We start from the raw sequence: 19,012 nt of genomic DNA, 5'->3' as shown, positions 1-19,012 counted from the left end.
CCAGCCTGCGTAAGCGCAGTCCCAATGTGGGAATGCACAGACAAAGATCAACAACTCCCTCTCCTCCTCCCCACACCCTGAAGATGAGTGATTTTTCTTTTTTTTTTAAATGGTACTAAAATAGCGATATATGGCCGGAGCATTGTAACAATAGGCTTGGGAGGTTCTCTGAATTCCCAGCTTTCCTTTAAATGAAAAAGTCTCTAGCCTCTTCCCTTGTGGAGATTTGCCTTTTTCTTTATATCTCCATGAGAGAAGAAACTAGAGACCTAAGTTTTTATTTAAATGAAATCTGGGAGTTCAGACAACCTCCTGAGCCTATAGTTACAATGTTCCAGCCATATATCAATATTTTAGTGCTTTTTAAAAAGGGTTTTTTGTGATGCCACTGACGTCACTATCGATGACGACGACACCTTCCCTTGAAGATCCTCATTATTGAAGGCGAGTGGGGAAGAAAATAAACTGACTCCACAACTGTGAAAATCCACAAGGAGGGCAGATGTGTGGAACAACCAGGGCCAAACCAATTCCAATGCTTGTGGAACAGCTCTCAAGAGAATTAGGAGTACGTTGACATTCAGAAAAGCCCATTGATACCTTGAAAGAGCCATCCCCGCAGGGGAAATCTGCATCTACATGATTCCCTTCTGCTAGACATTCATCAATGCTCAAGCATCTTTCAGAGGCAACACCTTGGTGCTAATTCTGCTGGGAGTAACTTAACATTAGCCAGAAGACAGAAGAGAGTCAGTGGGCGTTGGAGATGTCAAGATTTATTGAGTGATCTTTATGCAGAGCCTGATGGGAATAATATTACCCCTTCCAAACAGCCTTTGAATTTCATATGGTATGGGTGCTTAGACAAACACTGAGACATATATAAACACAATAAGCTGCCAGCTTAAGAAAAAAGACGGACATTGTTTCTGCTTGGTGCTACATGCAGAGTTTTATTTTGTTTCATCAGGTGTCATCACCTTGAGCAATTTTAAGCTTGCCAGGGTGCAATTTTTTTCTTACATTCTCTTCTCATAAATTAGGAGGAATCTGAAGAAGAGTTCAGCAAATTTCAAGCCAAATTCACTGCAATGTTTATTTTAAATTTTCTTTTAACTACTTACCAGTGGTTTGTTACCCAGGTAAAAGCTTTCCTGAAATCCACTCCTAAAAATTATAGAGTTGAAGTTATCCCATCAAAAGCCTGGATGCGAAAAGATCAGCTGGCTATTCACTCAAAGGGTTTTACCAGTCACATGTTAGTTCTTCAAGGTGCCTGAGAAAGTTCTGCGGTGGAAGCCTTGGCAGCAACCAATCAAAAAATGGGAGACACAAAGACACAGTCTACTGCTCATTTGCAAGTTTGGAGACAGTTCCTACTTTCCCAGAGTAAACTGCACATTGTACCTCTTGTGCAAATTCCGTTGTGATGAATGAGAACTATGCAGTTCCAAAATTACATACTAACATTCTTATCTGCTGGAACATCTCTTTCATCTCAAGCATCGGATCTGACAACTTCTCTGAAGACTGCAGCACTAGCATATTCAGGAAAGATCTTGGACCCTACAGTCTGAAGGAGTTCTGAGAAATGTGGACTCTGAACATGACAACCTTTGATTTCAGAAAAACCAACTGTGGATTGCAGGAGCAAAGGGTGTGCCTGATATCATAACTGATTGGTAACAGGACAGAAGGCTAACTATCCTGTAGAGTTAAGAGTTTCCCAAACTATATAAGCCTACCACTCAAAAACACAGATAGGAAATAGGGTGAAAAATATTGTTATCACAAAAGCTGAAGGGTTTATAGAACAGGCTGGTAATTTTCTATCCTTTCCAGAAGTGCTTCAGAATATCCAGGGGAATAGTACCTGGAAGAGAAACAAGCATGCCTTGATTAAAAACAAAACTCATCATGCAAAATACCAAAGCTGCAATCTAGCAGAAAACAAGGTTCACTTAAGCTCTGCGCTGCTGGATTGCGGCCAGCGACTGCATGCAGTACGTACTGACATATTTATGGGGAATAAATTAAAGAGGCTCAGAGACTGTCTGAAGTAATGATGTAATTATCCGCCGATTGATCCTTGATGTCATGATTTCCAGGTGCCTGAGATGCCTCTGTACTGGTATCCTTAGACTGGAACAAAGTAAGAATTCAGGACCAGGGTTCTTGAAGTGGCAGGTGGGACATGACAAGGAGCCTTTTGGGTTCAGGTTTTATGTACACTAGTATTTATTGAAGGCCTACATCTTCCCAACTCAAGGCAGCTTCACCAACCCCCTAACAGTCAATACGGGGCAGTACAACATCGACTGAGAATACCACAGCAATTGCAGCAGTTCCCTACCCAGATTTTTTTTAATGTTCTCCCGGAGTCTTTCACAGTACATTTAAGAAAACCAGGAGAAATATGACACTCCTCAATTTTTGTCTGGTTGAAAAAATAATGCCAAGCTAGTATTTGGTGCATTTTGATCCTCCTTCAGCAATTACAGAACTTAGAATGATTTGTTCTCTTCCTGGTTTCTCAATCCAATACTTATAGGTATGAAAACTGTGTCCTGATCAGGTTTGATGTTCATAAAGAAGTCGCCATCATCATGCTTGACTTGGAGGAGAACAGAATCAATCCAGAAAGTGGTTTTCATGCTGTTAATATCTCTGGAGGAAAAACTTTGGGGATTGGATTGCATTAGATATTGGTCAAATATTAGTTTCCCCCTACTTCCTGCATTTTCTTTCCTGCTGTGTGATACAGTCCTCCCACTGGTTGCAACTCTGTGTTAGTGCCATAGACTCAGGACAGAGCAAATTTGGCCCCTAAAAACAATTTACATGGGTATCATGATTTTACATTGTTTTCCAGCCCTGGTCACTGTGGTGGTGGTGGAAAATGCCGTCAAGTCACAGCAGACTTTTGGTGACCCTGTGGGCTTTTCAAGGCAAGAGACGTTCTGAGGTGGTTTGCCATCGCCTGCCTCTGCGTGGCCTGTGAGAGTCCTGAGAGAACTGTGACTGGCACAAGGTCACCCAGCAGGAGGAGTGGGGAATCGAACCCGGTTCTCCAGATTAAAGTCTGCTGCTCTTAACCACTACACCTAGCTGGCTCTTAAGAGGTGCCCTGCTGGATGAGGGCAGTGGTCTATCTAGTCCAGCATCTTTTATCACAGTGGCCAGCCTTTGGTTTCTATCACTTATTTATTATGTTGACCTGCTTATGATATACACACACACTGACATTTGTTTTCCTTTTCTTTTTTTCTTGGTGCCTTTAAGTCACCGCTGACTTACGGCGACCCCTGGTGGGGCTTTCAAGGGAAGAGACATTCAGAGGTGGTTTGCAATTGCCTGCCTCCACGTCACAACTCCGGTATTCCTTGGAGGTCTCCTATCCAAATACTAGCCAGAATCACGGCTGAGAGTGTGTGCCCAAGGTCAGCCTGCAAGTTTCCACAGCACGAGCGGGGATCGGAACCTGGGTTTGCCAGGTCCTACTCCGACACCTTAACCACTGAACCCTCTTTGTTTTCCTAGGCAAACATAAAAGTGTTTGTGGCTGCAAAGGTGAACAACAGACTGTTTTATCTTCCCAGGGAAACTGTAAGCAGTTAGAAATACAAAACTAACAAGGTATTCTGTCATCAAACCAACTTCTGTTGATGTGACAACATGTAAATGCCTGAGTAACAGAATGCTACTTCACTAACATTGTTTGAGGGCCAGGCGGATAAAAAGCTTGCTGGGTTTACCTGCTCTGCTAGCAGTTTTACCACCTGAGAATTCTCACTATGACTACAAACATTAGGGCTTATTTCAAAGTAAACATGGGATAAGCTAACAGCTTGTAGCTGAAGCAGCGAGAATTCCACCAGACAAGATGGACTGGCAACTTGGACCTAAGTAAGGTCACTGGCTATCTTCCTACCAAGCTGGTATAATAAAGGGCGAAAATGCATGGTCGCTTTAGCCTCCTTTATTCCCTGCTTCAGCCAGGATTCAGCCAGGGTCGAATGCACGTCCGGTCAAACACATACGTTTGATGCTGGCTGAAACAGGGAATAAAAGGAGGATAAAGTGACCATGTGCTTTCGCCCAAAGTCTCTCTGACATCAGCCCAACAGTATGTCTGTCACCGATAGCAGAAAAAGTTTAAGCTCATCTTATTTTATATATTGGCCAGGTTCCTCTCGGAAGAAACCCAAACCACTTTAACAAATTCTTTCTATTCTTGCTGGAGTGAAATACGCACTGACTTCAAAGGGGAAGACCAGTGGCCAGCAGAGGGAGCGCAATCGCATTACATCTTTGTGATCTGGACACGGTGAATGCTGACCAACTTCTGATGAGTGGGGGAGGAGGCTGCCACTGGCGTATAGTTACATGGGAGCCGACTCATCTTTATGGACCAGAAAGGAAAAGCGAGGAAGCAGTAAGAAGGCTGGGGATTGTTCCTGTTTAGGAGAGAAGCAGTGCAATCCTAAACAGAGTTACACCTTGACTTCAATGGATTTTGAAGGATATCCCTCTGCTTAGGAGAGCACTGTAGGATTCAGAGAATAAGTCAATGCTTAGGGTCAGGCCGCGCCCTCCATCCCCTTTGGCAGTTGGGCCTGGTCTACACAACCAAGAATGGACTGCACCAAGAATGGACTGCACCATTCAGACTGTGGGTGAGATACCATTTTGGAATGCCCCCGTATTATTGTTTTGTTTTTGTTTTTTTAATCCTTCAGATAGGAATTCAGCGTTATCAGGGAGCAAGATTACTGCTTTTCCATTTGTTTGTGGTGACAGCTTTCTGTTTGCAGGGGGTTTTCTTATTGGGGGAGCATTCCAAAGTGGCATCTCCCAAGCTTTGTCTAGAGTGGTACAGCACATGCTACCACTCCACCGTTCTACCACCTCATTCTATTCTAGGTATAGATTCAGCCTTTATCACAAGGCTTCCACACTCCCTTCTGCCTTGGAAATGAAGGCCAGGTCTAAAAAGCTTTCGAGGTACACTCAAGTGCTTGTGTACATCCAGGGGGATTTCTTTACTTCTTCCCGCATTTGAACAAATTCCCTATGCCCCCCCTCCCTTATCACAGAGTATATTTGAAACTGAGGTGAGGAGAAACGCTCTTTAAGAAACCCAAGCCTAACGCTCTGCCTGGAGCTACTTACGCTTTTTAACATGAGGATCTTGGCAGATCTTTCTTTTTTTAAAGTAAATAAACCCATAGAAATAACTGGATACAAATAAAACACACACAAAGCGGCAGAATTCTTGTGAAACAATAGCAGTCCACCTACTGTTTTGCACTCCCAACCAGATGCTATTGTTGTCAAACTGAAAAGAAAAGCACTCAAGGAACTTAAATTATACTATAAATCTCCCACATTTGAGCACGGCTTTGAAGAGAGCACAAATCTGGACTCCAGCGGTTCTTTCCGGGCCTCACCTGACTATCTCCTCGGGATAACAATTGTTAATAGTGTGGATGTACTCTTGAAGAAGCGAGCCGGCCTCCGCTTTTATCTCCTGGACCTTTTTAAGGCCGCCGCTTGTTACGAAAAGGCGCCGGGCTTTGGAATCGTGCGGCAGAACCTATAAAAGTTAAAATAACAAAGTTCAGTCTATCTGCACCAAAAATCCCTTTTCTGCCCCCATGTTAATAAGAAATCAAAACAGGGACCACGCAGAAGGCGCCACCCTGTGAGAAGTTCTCCTCTGCAAGCCTTGCCAAAATGAAATTGGGGCACAACTTCAATAGGGCTTGGGCAGGACAAGTTCCCAGGGGACTACGCCTAGAGAAGGAGGATAAAGAAAAATTACGGCTATCCTTCAGGGCCTTTCCATGTGTCAGGCTTAACAGAGAAACCCTCAGCAAGCCTTCTCAGAATTATACCCAGTCTATTCAATGGGGCTTACTCCCAGGAAACTATTCTTTTTGCTTAAATGGGTTTGTTAGGCAAATACAGAGGGGAGAGGCTGTGGCTCTGGATTGGCCAGGTCCGTATGGGGGGGGGGGCAGGGACTGAAAATCATGGCTGGCTATCCTTGCCCCATTCAGAAAACAGAACCTGCTGTCTTCTTAGATTCACAGCAACTGATATCAGAGACCCAGAGATGGAGAACCCATGGTAAGGCAGCCCTGATACTGATGCTGGGAAACCTACCCAGGAGACTGGATCCAAGCATGGAGCCCTGAAGGAGGGGTGGACAAAGACCCATTTACCTTACTGAACTGCCCAACTATGTGCTTCAGAATGTTGGGAGGAGCCTCGTGGAGAAGGGGCTCCAGCGCCGGCAGGTAAGTGCACTTCTGGAGGATATTCTTTAAGGCTTTCTTAGTCTGCACAAAAAAAGAGGAGGGAGGGAGGGAGGGAGAGAGAGAGAGAGAGAGAGAGAGAAAGAGAGAAAGAGAGAAAGAGAGAAAGAGAGAAAGAGAGAAAGAGAAGGAAGGAAGGAAGGAAGGAAGGAAGGAAGGAAGGAAGGAAGGAAGGAAGGAAGGAAGGAAGGAAGGAAGGAAGGAAGGAAGGACAGCTGAAAATCATCATCATGCATTCATCTAGTCCACTTGCAAAAGCCAGGCCTAAGTTCAAAATATTGTCGAAGGCTTTCACGGTCAGAGTTCATTGGTTCTTGTAGGTTATATGGGCTGTGTGACCGTGGTCTTGTTATTTTCTTTCCTGACGTTTCGCCAGCAGCTGTGGCAGGCATCTTCAGAGGAGTAACACTGAAGGACAGTGTCTCTTCACAGTGGGTAGCCGTGTTAGTCTGTTTGCAGTAGTCAAAAAGGGCAAGAGTCCAGTAGCACCTTAAAGACTAACAAAAATATTTTCTGGTAGGGTGTGAGCTTTCGTGAGCCACAGCTCACTTCTTCAGATACAGCTAGAATTCTAGCTGTATCTGAAGAAGTGAGCTGTGGCTCACGAAAGCTCATACCCTACCAGAAAATATTTTTGTTAGGCTTTAAGGTGCTACTGGACTCTGGCCCTTTTTGAGTGTCTCTTCAATGTTACTCCTCTGAAGATCCCTGCCACAGCTGCTGGCGAAACGTCAGGAAAGAAAATACCAAGACCATGGTCACACAGCCCGGATAACCTACAAGAACCAGGCCTAAGTTATTTCAACAACTTGCAGGTATTTTTGGAATACTTTAACGAAGATCTTTGATGCTTACACTTATTTGAAAAGCAATCTATCCTCTTTGTTGGTGGAGGAGGCTCACAACATCTAAATATCTAATTCTCACATGTGTCCCATGCCTGCAGATAAAAAGGCAAAAGGTAAAGGTCCCCTGTGCAAGCACCGGGTCATTCCTGACCCATGGGGTGACGTCACATCCCGACGTTTCCAAGGCAGACTTTGTTTGCGGGGTGGTTTGCCGTTGCCTTCCCCAGTCATCTTCCCTTTACCCCCAGCAAGCTGGGTACTCATTTCACCGACCTTGGAAGGATGGAAGGCTGAGTCAGCCTTGAGCCGGCTACCTGAAACTAACTTCCGTTGGGATCAAACTCAGGTCATGAGCAGAGCTTTTGACTGCAATACTGCAGCTTAACACTCTGTGCCACGGGGCTCCTGCAGTTACTTAAATAAAAAAGGGAGGTTAAATCCCTTTAATTTGTAAAAAAATAAATAAAAATAAAGAGTCTATCTGCGCATGCGTAGGGGGGAGGGGGCCTGGCCATACCGCACCAGGCGAGCTGGCAAGAAAGCAGGACTGGGGCAGGAGGAATAGGAGGCCCAGCCTGCAAGAAAGCAGAGCTGAAACGGGAGGAGGAGGCCTAGCTGTGCTGCGTTCGCCCTGTGCTGCACCGGGCAAGCTGGCAAGAAAGTGGGGCTGGGGGAGGAGGAGAAGGCCTTGAGCCACAATGTGGGGGGAGAGATGGGATTTCCCCCCCTGGGAGTTTCGGCGGCCCCCACTTGTAATCACTAAAACCATGCGTCAGTAAAGCAAATAAAAAAGCAGAATAAAAAGGTTAAGCGGCAGCAGATTTTTATGTCCCCTTGGGGCAAGTCCCCACTCAGATACTGTGGCCAGCTGAGGACAGTGGCTGAAGGACCGGGCAAAGGAAGGTTTCACAGCAAATCCATGGGTGTGGTGGGTGTGGCCAGACACCCATAACGTGGGGTGAGGCGTGAGGCTGGTTGGTGGCGGCTGCCTATATTGGGGAGGAGAGCAGACCATTGGGTTGTGGGGAACCTGGAGAGCTCCTCTTGGGGGTGGAAGCACAAGGGCATGTCCTCATGTTAGGGCAGGCCTTAAAAGCAGTGCTTAGCTGCACTTTGGGGCGGACAGAGGAGGGTGAGGCAGGGCACAAATCCACAGGCCGGGAAGGTTAAAGAAGCCACCTCCTCGGCAAATTCCATGAAAAAGGCAAATTCCGTGCTGGCCATAATTAGACACGGAATAGAGAATGAAACTGCTGCTATCATACTGCCCTTATACAAATCTATGGTGAAACCACACTTAGAATACTGTGAACAGTTCTGGTCACCACACCTTAAAAAAGGATATTGCAAAGCTTGAGAAGGATATTCAAGGAATAATGGAGCCAAAAAATATCAGGAACGCCCCCCCCCAAATCCAGATCCAAATATCATACCAGTATTTGAACCCAGGAAACTAAGAATATCAATATTTTTTGGCTCCAATATATCCAGATCCAAAAAATACCTGGTTTTGTTTTGTTTTTGCTTCACACCCCTAGGGGCTCACCTAAACTGTAGTCAGCTTGATGGCTCAGCAACCAGCTGAGGAGAAGCAATGGGAGAGTTGAGGGGCACCATGGAAAAAAAAGACCTCATCTCTGGTTGCCACCCACCTCACTGGCCAGGGGTAGAAGATGCACAGAGAACAGCTTTTACAGAATATCTTAACTGAGGGGCAGATTTATATGGGAGCAGTCAGTCCTTGGAAGCTAAGCAGGGTTGGCCCTGGTAGTGTTTGGATGGGAGGCCACCAAGGAAGTCCAGGGTCACTATGCAGGAGCAGGCAATGGCAAACCACCTCTGAACATCTCTTGTCTTGCAAACCCTAGAGGGTTGGCATAAGTTGGCTGCAACTTGAAGGCTCTTTCCACCACCAGTCAGTCCTTCAAATACCCAGGCTGTAGGCCGTTTAGTGCTTGAACAGTAAGAACCAGCACTTGGAATTGTCCCTAGATACAAACTGTTGGCCAATGTTATTCTTCTTAAACTGATAGGATATGTTTTCTGTAGCCTGTACAAAACACTAACAACAACAACAAAACCTTGCAGCAAAATGTATATCCATTAAGTTTTATGATGGAAGGCCGTAAAATTGTGAGTATGTGGATGTGCGCACAAGCAGTCTAAGACAAATTTCGTCTCGACGCAGTATACGATAATATGCAATTATGCCCCATCAAAATCATTGGGATTGAAACGTGCATCGCTCTGTGCTGAACTGTGGCTTTTAAGTTTTAAAAGCCCAGTGAAAATGGAGGAAGCAGGCCAGACAGCAGTCGAAATGGGGCTTGTTCAGATGATCGGTCATTACATAAAAGAAACTGCAATAAAATTAGAGCTGGTATGCAATACAATGTTTACCACTAGTAACATCTGGGAATGGAACACTAATAAGGATAGGATGTGGGACTAGGAGAGACTTCTCAACCTACCCAACATTTTTGCGGATGCCAATATTGTGAACATCAGCCGGTGTAGATATGACCTGAAAGATACTGCTTGTTTCCTCCTTTAATCCCTGTTTCAGCCAGGATTCAGCCAGGATCGAACACATGTGTTTCGCCAAATGTGCGTTCAATCCTGGCTGAAACAGGGATGAAAGGAGGCTAAAGCGACCAGGCGTTTTTGCCCATTTTCAGGCAGTATGCTATGTCGGACTCTAGTATGTTGCACTGCATGTCTATTTTTAAATATTCCAAACATTTCTCCCCTCCTCCCCAGGTTTCTAGTCCTCATGGTTGCAAAGCATTCTGAAAATATGCAGACGGGTTTCTGCAAAGCATTTCATTAGTCTCAAGTGGGGCTTCTATATCCTGTAGGGATACCTGTCCCTCTACCGACTTCAATTAGGTAATGACATGATATTCTATCCCTCTGTACTTACATTGTGAGTGGATTAAAATGCAGCAGAGACTAACAGCTTGCATCCAGGTTCCCTTTCAAGAAATTTAAGGGGCAGATGACACTGAGTTCAGCCACAGCAGGGAGTTTGTCCTTCGTGCCGTTAACTAATACTTATCACTCAATTAAACTAAAATACTGTACATGGGCTAACAGTGGCGTCCTGAGCAGAGTTACATTTTATAAAACCGCTGAAAGCAGCCGATCCTACCCCTGGCTTTACCTGCTTGGAAACGGACTATACCACAGCGGTGCAGCCTATACTTTATAAGCTGAAGGACCCCAGCAAAAAGGGTCTCGGGAAACAGGGCTGGAAGAGACCCGTGACATCCTGGAGAAGTTCTGCCGATCAGAATGAACAAGACTACGCTAGACGGGTCAACCGTCTGACTCCACACAAGGCAGCTTCCTGTGTTCACATATGTTTTGCTGCAAGATTGCCTGTGCCACAACTCCTAAAGCAGCACAACGTAAAGAACTTGCCTTTTAACAAACCCTCCACCGTTCCTTCAGCCTTGCTACCCTAACTAGCCAGTGCAAACTGGCACCAACGCGGGCTGGATGGGCTCACCCTTTCCATCTCTTCCCCACCAGCGTGCATTCTTTTGTAACATAAATGTTTTCCCTGGGACTAATACAAGAGGGCCAATGGCTGAGAGCAGTCAGGTAAAAAGGCTCGGTTTCCAGTGCTGCCAGGGGAACATGGTTTGCCATGTATCAACAAATGAGCATCACATCTTGGATGCTTCACTACACGGCCCTCAAGGATCAGGCTGCAAATCTGCTTCAATCAAAATTCTCCAGCGGCACTAGGTTATGGACTAGGGTGACAAATTTTAATTCAGCCTGGATTCCTGGTCAAAAAACTAAATTCCCAAGCATCCATAAGCAGCTTGGCGTTGTCTAGTTATCCCTACTGTGTTGTGGTAGATGCTGGGATGCTCAGGGCCGTGGGTCTTCCATGAGGTCTGCCTATCAGACGGGTGCATGCAAGTTCCCCGCTGGCAACTCAGTCCTCAGTCTCCTGAATCTGTTTCGGATCAGGATTGTGGCATGCAGGGAGAGGGTGCCCATCCACACAGTTTCCCAGACCCGAATCAGCCCCAGTGGAGTGCTCCTTGTCCCACTGGGGCAATCTTTGTGCACCCCATCAGTACCTGTGGCAACCCAAAAAGGTGAACAGCACCCCCAAGAGCTATTTGAGGTTGGGAAGATGGTGCAGTAACAAGCTGAAGGGCCCTTCGCTCTTCCACACTGCAGTGTCCAAGGGCACTGGGAAACTTGCTGGAAATTCCCAGCAAGGAGCTGACAAGTGCAGGTGGATTAGCAGAGAAGCCAGGAGACAACTGACTGTTTAGTTAGGCTCTCAGTCACCCCCCCACCCCAGGGATTTCCAGAAAAGTAAAAGGCCCTGACCTGTGCATTGAAGAAGCATGAACACATGAAGCTGTCTTATACAGAGTCAGAGAATTGATCTATCAAGGTTGGTATGGTCTGCTCTGACAGTAGCTCTCCAGGGTCTTGGGTAGAGGTCTTTCACATCACGTACTACCTGATCCTTTTAAAACTGGAGGTGCCAGGGATTGACCCTGAGACCTTCTGCATGCAAGCCACAGCTCCTCCCCTACGCCAAACTCTGCATGGCCTGATGACGTTGCCACGCTCTCAACCATGAATCGAGGTCCCATGGTCTGCTACTGCTCTGGGTGCAGCCCTGGCTGCAGCGCTCAGTTGCCACCAAGGACAGGTGTCCAATTCGGAAGCGCGACCAGTGCGACCAGAAAATTGCCTCTTTGCACAGCCATTGCCTGGGACATGCTGGGCTTGCCCCAGCTATGCAACAGGCCCAGAGAATCCTGTCAGCGGCCCTGCAGGCTGCCCCCGGTTGTAAAATGAGATTTTCCCCATGTGGTTCTCTTATGCTTGGCTTGAAGTATGACTCTTGGTTGCGGAGAGGCATAAACTGGGGCCTCTTGGATGGACAAACCATATGGAAAGATGTGTGCACCCAATCCTACAGAAGCAAAGGGAATGGAAGAGATGTATGATGGGGGAGGGGAGAGAGAATAGATTTGTGGAGTTGGTGTTTGTATGACTTCATGTGTTTCTCATGGGAAAAGCAACGCACTCTTGGATACTTTCCATGTGCTGCTCCCCCAGTCTGTACTTTTCTCAGTAAGCTGATTTACACTTCCTTGCCCCAAACACTATCCTCACAAGGAAGCAAACTCCAGAGAGCCCTGCCCCGCAAACTTGCCATTGCGGATGATGCTATGTTATCTTATGCTGCAGAAATCGTAACAGCTAGGAGCAAGGAGGGCAGACAGGGGAAACATGGCTCCAGGTAGCTGGGACATCTGAAGCTGCACTTTTCTTTGGTTTTCTTGCCTCCCCAAGAGTAGTGGCCTTGGACAAGCTGATCTCCTGGACCCAGAACTACCCTATGATTGTTTCGTTTCTTTAAAAGTTGTACTTTTTTTCTACTGTATTTTTGTAGTGTGTTTTTCTTTTTTCTTTTTTTTACTGTACTATTATAAGTTGCTTGGGGTCCCTTTGGGGAGAAAAGTGGGGAATAAACATGCTAAATTTTAAAAAGTTAAAAAGTACATAAATACAAAACACCCTGCTCTTGACTACATTTCCTTGTCAAGTGTGGCTCAAGCAGCACTTACTGCAACACCCACCGGGGGGAGCAATTTCCACAGGACTTCTTCCATGCCCCTCTTTGAACGTCCTGCTCTACACTTGCAACAGGAGGAGGCTGTAGAAGTATGATACAGTAGGAGGGCTTATGCTGTTTCAGATCCCAGGGAGATGATATACTTGAACGCTCCCATGCGAGTAGGCAATCAGCACAGCAGGGGGCAAGCCAAATCTTTCCCCCTGCTACACCAGTTTTCTTCTTGCAGGGATTTGTTTAAATACAGGGGAGCATTAAAAAAATGTTCTGCTGTGCCTGCAGTCTGAAGTGGCACAGGCCACTCCGCCATCTAAGGACTCAACCTCCTGATCAGTTGCACCAGGCAACTGATGAAGGAATTACATTGGGTGAGCCGCAGAACATGCTCCTCCCTGCGTTAATATCGCCTTCCTTGCAGGCTGAGCAATGTTCACAGGGGGAAGAGGCCCGCGGTCGGTCGGTCGTTGCTCTTCCAGCTACACCACACCAGGGTGCCATGGGAAGAAGCCACAGGGGGGCAGCTGCTAAAGTGTTTTGTGTGCACATGGTTGCAGTAACTAGCTTTTAGTCCTGACAATTTTATAATTAGGATACTTTGCCGACAGGACCCATTTCATACTTTTGTTTTTCAAAAAGGGAGAAAGGGGGGAGGCGAGAAAGAGAATGCCATCAATACATATATTTCACACACATGGCATTGAAATATTAGATTTCTCTCTGCAGCGTCAGGCTATCACGCTGGACCCATTTCATGCTGGAAAACCCCGACACAAAAGCTTGCTTAGCAGTCTGCCCATTTTGATTGTAGGAAAACCAAAATATGTTTTGATTTTCAGGAAAAGATTGTTCAGTAACGTGCCACTCAGCCCGCCGTTCTGAAAGGTTTCGGTGGGAACAGCTTCCACACAAGTTGGTCGAAACGCAGCCTGCGGGGCCACAAGAGCTTTGAATGAGAGGACTGCTGAACTGATGAGTGCAGCACCTCGAGCAAAGGCGGTTTGCGGATTTGTCAGCTTTGTAAAACTGTTACACGGATCGTATTAACTACATTCAGCTAACCCTCTCCCCCGACTGACTCTGTGTTTCCAAAGCAGCGGAACAAGCTGCTTATCCTTCCTCCACTCTCTACAGTGAAGAACCCTAATGTCAGTATTAAACATGCAGCTCAGGGGTGTCAAACTCATTTGTTACAAGGGCCGGATATGACATAAATGTCATTTGGTCAGGCTGGGCCATGTGTACCAGCCCAGATCGGCCATGTGTACCAACGGGCTCACCAGCCCAGATCAGGAGAGGGGGTGCCAGCCTTGGCTAGCAAGCCCAGCACATACATCGCCCTCCCCAGTAGCTCCTGACTTCTGGGCGGTGGGGAAGCGCAATCCAAGAGCTGGCTGGAGCCCAGCGCATACATTGCACTCCCCAGCAGCCCCCAGCTTCGGGGGCGGTGGGGAAGGGCGATCTACATGCTGGGATGGAGCATGTAACCCGTCTTCTGATCCCCGCTGCCTGAGGGCTCAGATTCTCCACTCCTCCACAAGAGCAGCGGACGCCAATCTGGTGAACAGGGTTGGTTTCCCCACTCCTACACATAAGGCCAGCTGGGTGACCTTGGGCTAGTAGCAGCTCTCTCAGCCCCACCTACCTCACAGAGTGTCTGTTGTGGGGAGGGGAAGGGAAGGTGATTGTAAGCCTGTTTGATTCTCCCTTAAGTGGTAGAGAAAGTCGGCACATAAAAAAAACAACTCTTCTTCTTTCTCCGTGCAAACTCAGTGAGTGTGTTTGGGTTACCAGGCCATGCGCCAGCAGTAGCTTTTGGGGCGGGGACATGGCGGGCATGGCATCGTATGCATTGCGATGTCACTTCTGTGAAAAACCAAAGAGTTTTAGCATGGAGTTTTCAGCTATTCTAGAGCTACCACTACATTACTTTCATGCCCACCCCTCCCAAATGATATTGTGGTACACACAGCACATGTACATATATAATTAAGGGTTCTGGTGGGAGGCCTCCCACCATAATGGCAGCCCCAATGCTTGTGCTGAAGGATCACCATCAGTTTAAACAAAGCCCTGTCTTCTCTGCCCTTCCTCTCCGTGGTATGCATAAATTGAAAGAAGGATAGAGAGGAAGGCTGAGAGGGATACAGGAGAAATGGAGAAGTTTGCCACGACAGCCCACTGTGCCACCTGCACAGAAGGGGGGCTGGGAAGAAACAGAGCTCAAGACAGACCTACAGGGATCCCGCCATGTCCAGGTACTATGCTAGTGTAGGAAAAATTCATATCTGCACTCTGTTTAAAATTTACCACTGCTAGTGGATCTGGCCACTGCTTCCTCCATCCAGCCATATGCAGGCAGGCCCCTGTGCCTACTTGGAGGGAGACATTATACAAACCAACAGGTGCTGCGCACGAGTCCATGCGGCCCAATGCACGGGCCAGGGCTAACGGTGGCAACCCCCAGTTGGAGCCCTGGAGTCCTCCCAGAGTTACACCTCCTAGAATTATAACTCCCAGAGTTCTCCCAGGATTACAAGTGATCTTCAGACTACAGGGACCAGTTCCCACAAAGAAAATGCGGCTTCTAAGGGTGGACTCTATGATATCATGTACCTACTGAGCTCCCTCCCCTCCCCAAAGTTTGCTCTCCCCAGGCATCTCCATCCCAGGAGGAGTCTCCAGGAATGGCCCATCAGCGGGCAACCCTAGCAAGGCCTTCATGGGTTACATATTTTGAATGCCACTGGATGGCTGTTTGGGGCAGGCTGAGTGGGGTGATTACTCAGTGCCCTGCTCCCCTCTCCTACTGAACAGCTAATGGGTGCAATTAAAAAATTCTAATTAGGGCAATGCTCAGACAGCCTTGGTTTCTGCCCACGCGTACGGTTGAATCAAGAGGCTGCTACAAAAAGGGAGAGGAAAGGACACCTAATAAATATGCTTACCTTGACTTGAAGATCTTCTGAACTTTGACTTGCCATATACAGGGACAGCAAGACGGGTAAGACGTTGGCTACTGCCACTGCCCGGGCATGTTCCGGCGTATGTCTCCCGATCTGTCCCAAGGACCAAGCAGCCGCCGCCTTAATATGATCTTCTGGTTCTTCCAACAAGCACACGGCCAGTTGCGGCACCCCCTGCGGGAGCCATCAAAAAAACGTCAAGCAAGAGGAATCTAGATCGGGGGCTGTAGAAACTTGGGAGAGTTGGCAAAAAGGAGGAGACAAATTAAAAGCTTCTCTCTTGATTTAAAGTGCCCGGGGTGGCTCTTGCTAGAACGAGGATTATTCCTGAATGCAGTGAATTCAAGACTAGGAAGAATATCAAACCTAGGACTTTCTCTGAAGTCAGAGCCGGCACAGTGACTGCTTCAAAAGATTCAGGGAGCAAGTGCCACAACTTGGGCCACAAAAGAAAATGAAGCTGGCAGTTTTATCAGGAATGCCAAGGTTTCAGGTTTCTCTCCCGGGTTTCTTGGAAAGCAACCAAACACTGCCTCTGTATTCTGTCCCTACATTTCTATCAGAGCTGTGGAGGGTTTCCATGCAAGCCCGCCCTACTGAAAATGAATGGATTGGGTGCAGCCTTGAGGCTTAGGGGCAGGGGAGGGCTTCGTCTCCCACCGCCACTACCCCTTTCTCGTTTCTTTCCCAGCAGGCATCTTTTATAGATTTAGTCTTTCCCCCCTCTCTCGTTCACTGCACACAATAAATTTAAACAGGACTTAACAAGTTATTTATTCATGCAGGCGCTGACCCTAACGGATGCTTATTGGAACTTTCATCGGTTAGACTGGCTTTTAGTCCTGACAATTTTATAATTAGGATACTTTGCCAAAGAGAGAGAGAGAGAGAGAGAGAGAGAGAGAGAGAGAGAGAGAGAGAGAGAGAGAGAGAGAGAGAGAGAGAGAGAGAGAGAGATCAATACATTCTAGTATTCCCCAGGACCCATTTCATACATTTTTTTTCAAAAAGGGAGAGAGAGGGGGAGGCGAGAAAGAGAATGCCATCAATACGTATATTTCACACACGTGGCACTGAAATATTAGATTTCTCTCTGCAGCGTCAGGCTATCTTGCTGAACCCATTTCATGCTGAAAACCTCAGACACAAAAGCTTGCTTAGCAGTCTGCCCATTTTGATTGTAGGAAAACCAAAATACGTTTTGTCTTTCAGGAAAAGATTGTTCAGTTCCTAGGGTACTAGCATATTTCACAGGGCTCCATAACGGCAAGGCTTTTGAAAACTAACTGCAACATAAATGTTAAGGTTTTCTTTGTTGTCACTGTGCTTTTTTAAAAAAAATATATAATCCTTTTTTGCCTTAAAATGTAGCACAGCGGGAGAAAAACAGCCATGCTGACGTAACAAAAGATGGCCTATTTTATAAGTTCTCGTTTTAAAGACAATTAAAGCTAGACATCAAATATTTATTCTAAGAAGCCATTTGCCAGTTTCCTTTCTGCTATTTGTAAAAAGGCAACTCAATTAGCATCTCATGAAAATGCAAAACTGTGCTAGCAAACTAATCCATAACCTTTAAAAAAAACAACACAATTCCGAGACTACGCATTGCACTCCAGACACAATGAACAGGCGCATAACTCAGGTTGCAGAGTGCAATTTAATATAATCATTTGGGGAGGGGGGGAGTTGTTCATGGAAAGAAACATTTTCAACGCACAATTTCCTTCAGAATCTCCATTTGTCTCTAAACAATCCTGGGCAGCCGATCACTATTATTTCCATGGTATTTTAAAGGACAGAAATAAGGGTGGTGACTTAATAAACAAATCGTACAATCCAGCCATGATTTCCATGGGAGAGACTTGAACGTGTGTTTCGCTATGCCTTTGAAAATCAGGGGGGATGAGAAACACTTGTCCTTGGTTGGATTGCACCTAAAACAGCCTTCCTGTGGTGCAGAATACAGAAATTATTGGAATAACCATTTTCTTCAACAAGATACATTTTTATCCAGAGAGAATTTTTTTTAGAGGAGCATTATGTGAAGTTTATTAGGAGTGTACATTCAAATAATAACGAAGTAAAATCCAACCTGAACAGACCCTGTTTGTTAATATTGTTATTATTAATATAGTTATTATAAAGCCATTGTGCTTTAGTGTGGTCCTGCTTAAGACCTATTGGTCATTCGAGCAGAATCGAGCAGAATCATTAAAGTAAATTTAGATAACTGAACATGAGACTTAACTACATTCTGTAATAACCATGAGAGGTTGTTAATCCCATTTATCATCATGATATCTATTCCACGAGGTAAGAAGCATCAGGAAGGGAAGAAGAGCTGAGGGCCTAACCGCACCTTACATTTCCCCTGGGAGGGATCACCAATGTGTTCTGGGAGCTCCGGCCTTCCTGAGATCATGGGGACCAATTTGGATTGGGGACATGGTGTGTGGGGAGAAGAGGCTGAGACCTTCCCCTCTGCACCACTTCCTTGACCTGAAACAGCCCCGGGGAGGGACTGTTATGTGCCCTGTTAGGAGCTGGATGAGTACTGATATCAGTGCATCCTATCCCGTCCTGCCACTCCACTGAGCAAAGTTTATTCATTCATTTAGTAAAATATTTATATCCCACCTTTCCATCTGGCTAAAGTTTGAAACCTTTCTCCAGTCTAAACAGCCTTCCTCCAACTTTAGTAAGTGGTGGCTCTTCCACTGGCGGAAGAGCCACTGAAGTTGCAGGAAGGCTACTAAGAAGATGGTTGGATCCACCCCATCATTTTCCCCGACAGGGAAAACAGTGGCTTCCAGGACCACTTCAGGCCAGGAAAATGGTGCAAAGGGAAGGTCTACGTCCTTGGTCCCTGCTTGGCACAGGCCCCATTTCCATCATTCCCCACATGCCTGAGAAGCACAGAACTCCCAGGACACTTTGGTGACCCAACCCGGGGACACACCCAAGAAAAACCTGTCGTTAGGCCCAGAGTCAGCAGAAAATACAAGAGATAGACAGGCACATTGACCAACCAGCATTTACCTTTGCACTAACAGATTTCCTTTCTGTGTTTCCACCAATCATTGCTTTGTTGGGGAGTGCTTTCTGAAGTTGATATAACCCTGAAGCATGGCAAACCCCCACCTACGCTGAGTACCTTTCTCCCCAAGAGAGTGTGCATTAATGAATTTTCTGTTGATTTATTGCATGCTATTGCACTTCAGTTGCTAAACTCAGGGAAGCCCAGCTTAATTTTCTATA

The 19,012-nt window shown here is 46.3% G+C and overlaps 1 protein-coding gene across 2 annotated transcripts in view; it reads right to left on the bottom strand.

The window, feature by feature from the left end:
- Positions 1-1,763: 1,763 nt before the first annotated feature.
- The window catches only part of SPAG6 (sperm associated antigen 6), a 52,439-nt gene continuing 35,190 nt past the window's right edge, over positions 1,764-19,012 (bottom strand). For both annotated transcript variants that reach the window (XM_056857000.1, XM_056857001.1), the window contains 4 exons: positions 15,734-15,925; positions 6,228-6,344; positions 5,451-5,596; positions 1,764-1,873 (listed from right to left, as the gene is read on the bottom strand). In XM_056857000.1, coding sequence (XP_056712978.1) covers positions 1,807-1,873; positions 5,451-5,596; positions 6,228-6,344; positions 15,734-15,925 — 522 coding nt within the window. In that variant the 3' untranslated portion in view covers positions 1,764-1,806. The remainder of the gene's footprint in view (positions 1,874-5,450; positions 5,597-6,227; positions 6,345-15,733; positions 15,926-19,012) is intronic.

The sequence above is a fragment of the Euleptes europaea genome, chromosome 11 (genome assembly GCF_029931775.1).
Source record: "Euleptes europaea isolate rEulEur1 chromosome 11, rEulEur1.hap1, whole genome shotgun sequence".
Taxonomy (NCBI): domain Eukaryota; kingdom Metazoa; phylum Chordata; class Lepidosauria; order Squamata; family Sphaerodactylidae; genus Euleptes; species Euleptes europaea.
The sequence above is the reverse complement of the archived record's forward strand: the minus strand, read 5'-3'. Positions and strand labels throughout refer to the sequence as shown.